At 59.9% G+C, this 1822-nt stretch overlaps 1 protein-coding gene across 1 annotated transcript in view; it reads left to right on the top strand.

The window, feature by feature from the left end:
* The window catches only part of LOC141427165 (major heat shock 70 kDa protein Ab-like), a 3727-nt gene extending 2252 nt beyond the window's left edge, over window positions 1-1475 (top strand). The window contains exon 3 of the mRNA XM_074086401.1: window positions 4-1475. Within this exon, the coding sequence (XP_073942502.1) occupies window positions 4-1320 (1317 nt within the window). The 3' untranslated portion in view covers window positions 1321-1475. The remainder of the gene's footprint in view (window positions 1-3) is intronic.
* Window positions 1476-1822: the final 347 nt, after the last annotated feature.

Here is a 1822-nt window from a genome sequence, read left to right as displayed (position 1 = left end):
AAGGGCGAGCGCAACGTGCTCATCTTCGACCTCGGCGGCGGCACGTTCGACGTGTCCGTGCTGACGATCGACGAGGGCTCGCTGTTCGAGGTGAAGGCCACGGCCGGCGACACGCACCTGGGCGGCGAGGACTTCGACAACCGGCTGGTCAACCACCTCGCGGACGAGTTCCGGCGCAAGCACCGCAAGGAGCTGCGCGGCAACGCGCGCGCCCTGCGCCGCCTGCGCACGGCGGCCGAGCGCGCCAAGCGCACGCTGTCCTCCAGCAGCGAGGCCACCGTCGAGATCGACGCGCTGTTCGAGGGCGTCGACTTCTACACGCGCGTGTCGCGCGCGCGCTTCGAGGAGCTCTGCGCGGACCTGTTCCGCGGCACGCTGCAGCCCGTGGAGCAGGCGCTGCGCGACGCCAAGCTGGACAAGGGCCAGGTGCACGACGTGGTGCTCGTCGGCGGCTCCACGCGCATCCCCAAGATCCAGGCCATGCTGCGGGACTTCTTCTGCGGCAAGCAGCTCAACCTGTCCATCAACCCCGACGAGGCGGTGGCCTACGGCGCGGCCGTGCAGGCGGCCATCCTGAGCGGCGCCGGCGACGCGCGCATCCAGGACGTGCTGCTCGTGGACGTGGCGCCGCTGTCGCTCGGCATCGAGACCGCCGGCGGCGTCATGGCCAACATCATCGAGCGCAACTGCCGCATCCCCTGCAAGCAGTCGCAGACGTTCACCACGTACGCGGACAACCAGCCGGCGGTCACCATCCAGGTGTTCGAGGGCGAGCGCGCCCTGACCAAGGACAACAACCGGCTGGGCGTGTTCGACCTCAGCGGCATCCCGCCCGCGCCGCGCGGCGTGCCCAAGATCGACGTCACCTTCGACATCGACGCCAACGGCATCCTCAACGTGACCGCCAAGGAGTGCGGCTCGGGCCGCTCGCAGAACATCGTGATCAAGAACGACCGCGGCCGGCTGTCGCAGGGCGACATCGACCGCATGCTGGCGGAGGCGGAGCGCTACAAGGAGGAGGACGAGCGGCAGCGGCAGCGCGTGGCCGCGCGCAATCGGCTCGAGGCGTACGCGTTCGCGGCGCGGCAGGCGCTCGACGACGCCGCGGCTGCGGACAAGCTGCCCGAGGCGGAGCGCGCGGCGGCGCGGGCGCGCCTCGACCGCGCGCTGCAGTGGCTCGACAACAACGCGCTGGCCGAGCGCGCCGAGCTCGAGCACGAGCTGGAGGAGCTGCAGCGGGACGTGGCGCCCGCCATGGCCAAGCTGCACGGCGCCCCGCCCAATGGCGCCCACGGACCCACCGTCGATGAGGTCCACTAAACTCAAACAACCCACCGACCCGACTGATGATACTGATAGATTTTAAGTTGTAAATAAAATTGTAAATACTTACTTTAAGGTTAGTATTAGAACAACTCAGTAATATATTTGTTGTTTGTGATAACTAAAACAAAGACTGATTTGATTTCGATAATTTAAACCGCTTAATAAATAAGTTATTTTATCCTTAATATATTTTCTTTTATTTTGTATTAGGTACTTACCCCAATGAAGTCGATGCCAATTTGAATTTATAGTGATTGACGCTTTTGTATTAATCAGTTATTTTAAAAATCGTGAGACAAATTCATTTAAATTATAAAGATTCTTACAGAAAAAAAATTTACCTTCCTTATCCATCCACAAACCAAAGCCACCTTCGAGTATTTATCTAGATAAATACTCAAAGAAAGCCACAAACTAACCCGCACCCGCCGCCAAATGAAATGTCAACAAAGTGAAAACTATGTTCGGTTCGGAAACTGAAAAAATATCGTTTAGG

This window comes from Choristoneura fumiferana, chromosome 4, assembly GCF_025370935.1.
Source record: "Choristoneura fumiferana chromosome 4, NRCan_CFum_1, whole genome shotgun sequence".
Classification (NCBI taxonomy): Eukaryota; Metazoa; Arthropoda; class Insecta; order Lepidoptera; family Tortricidae; genus Choristoneura; species Choristoneura fumiferana.
This window is presented reverse-complemented; position numbering and strand designations above follow the sequence as displayed.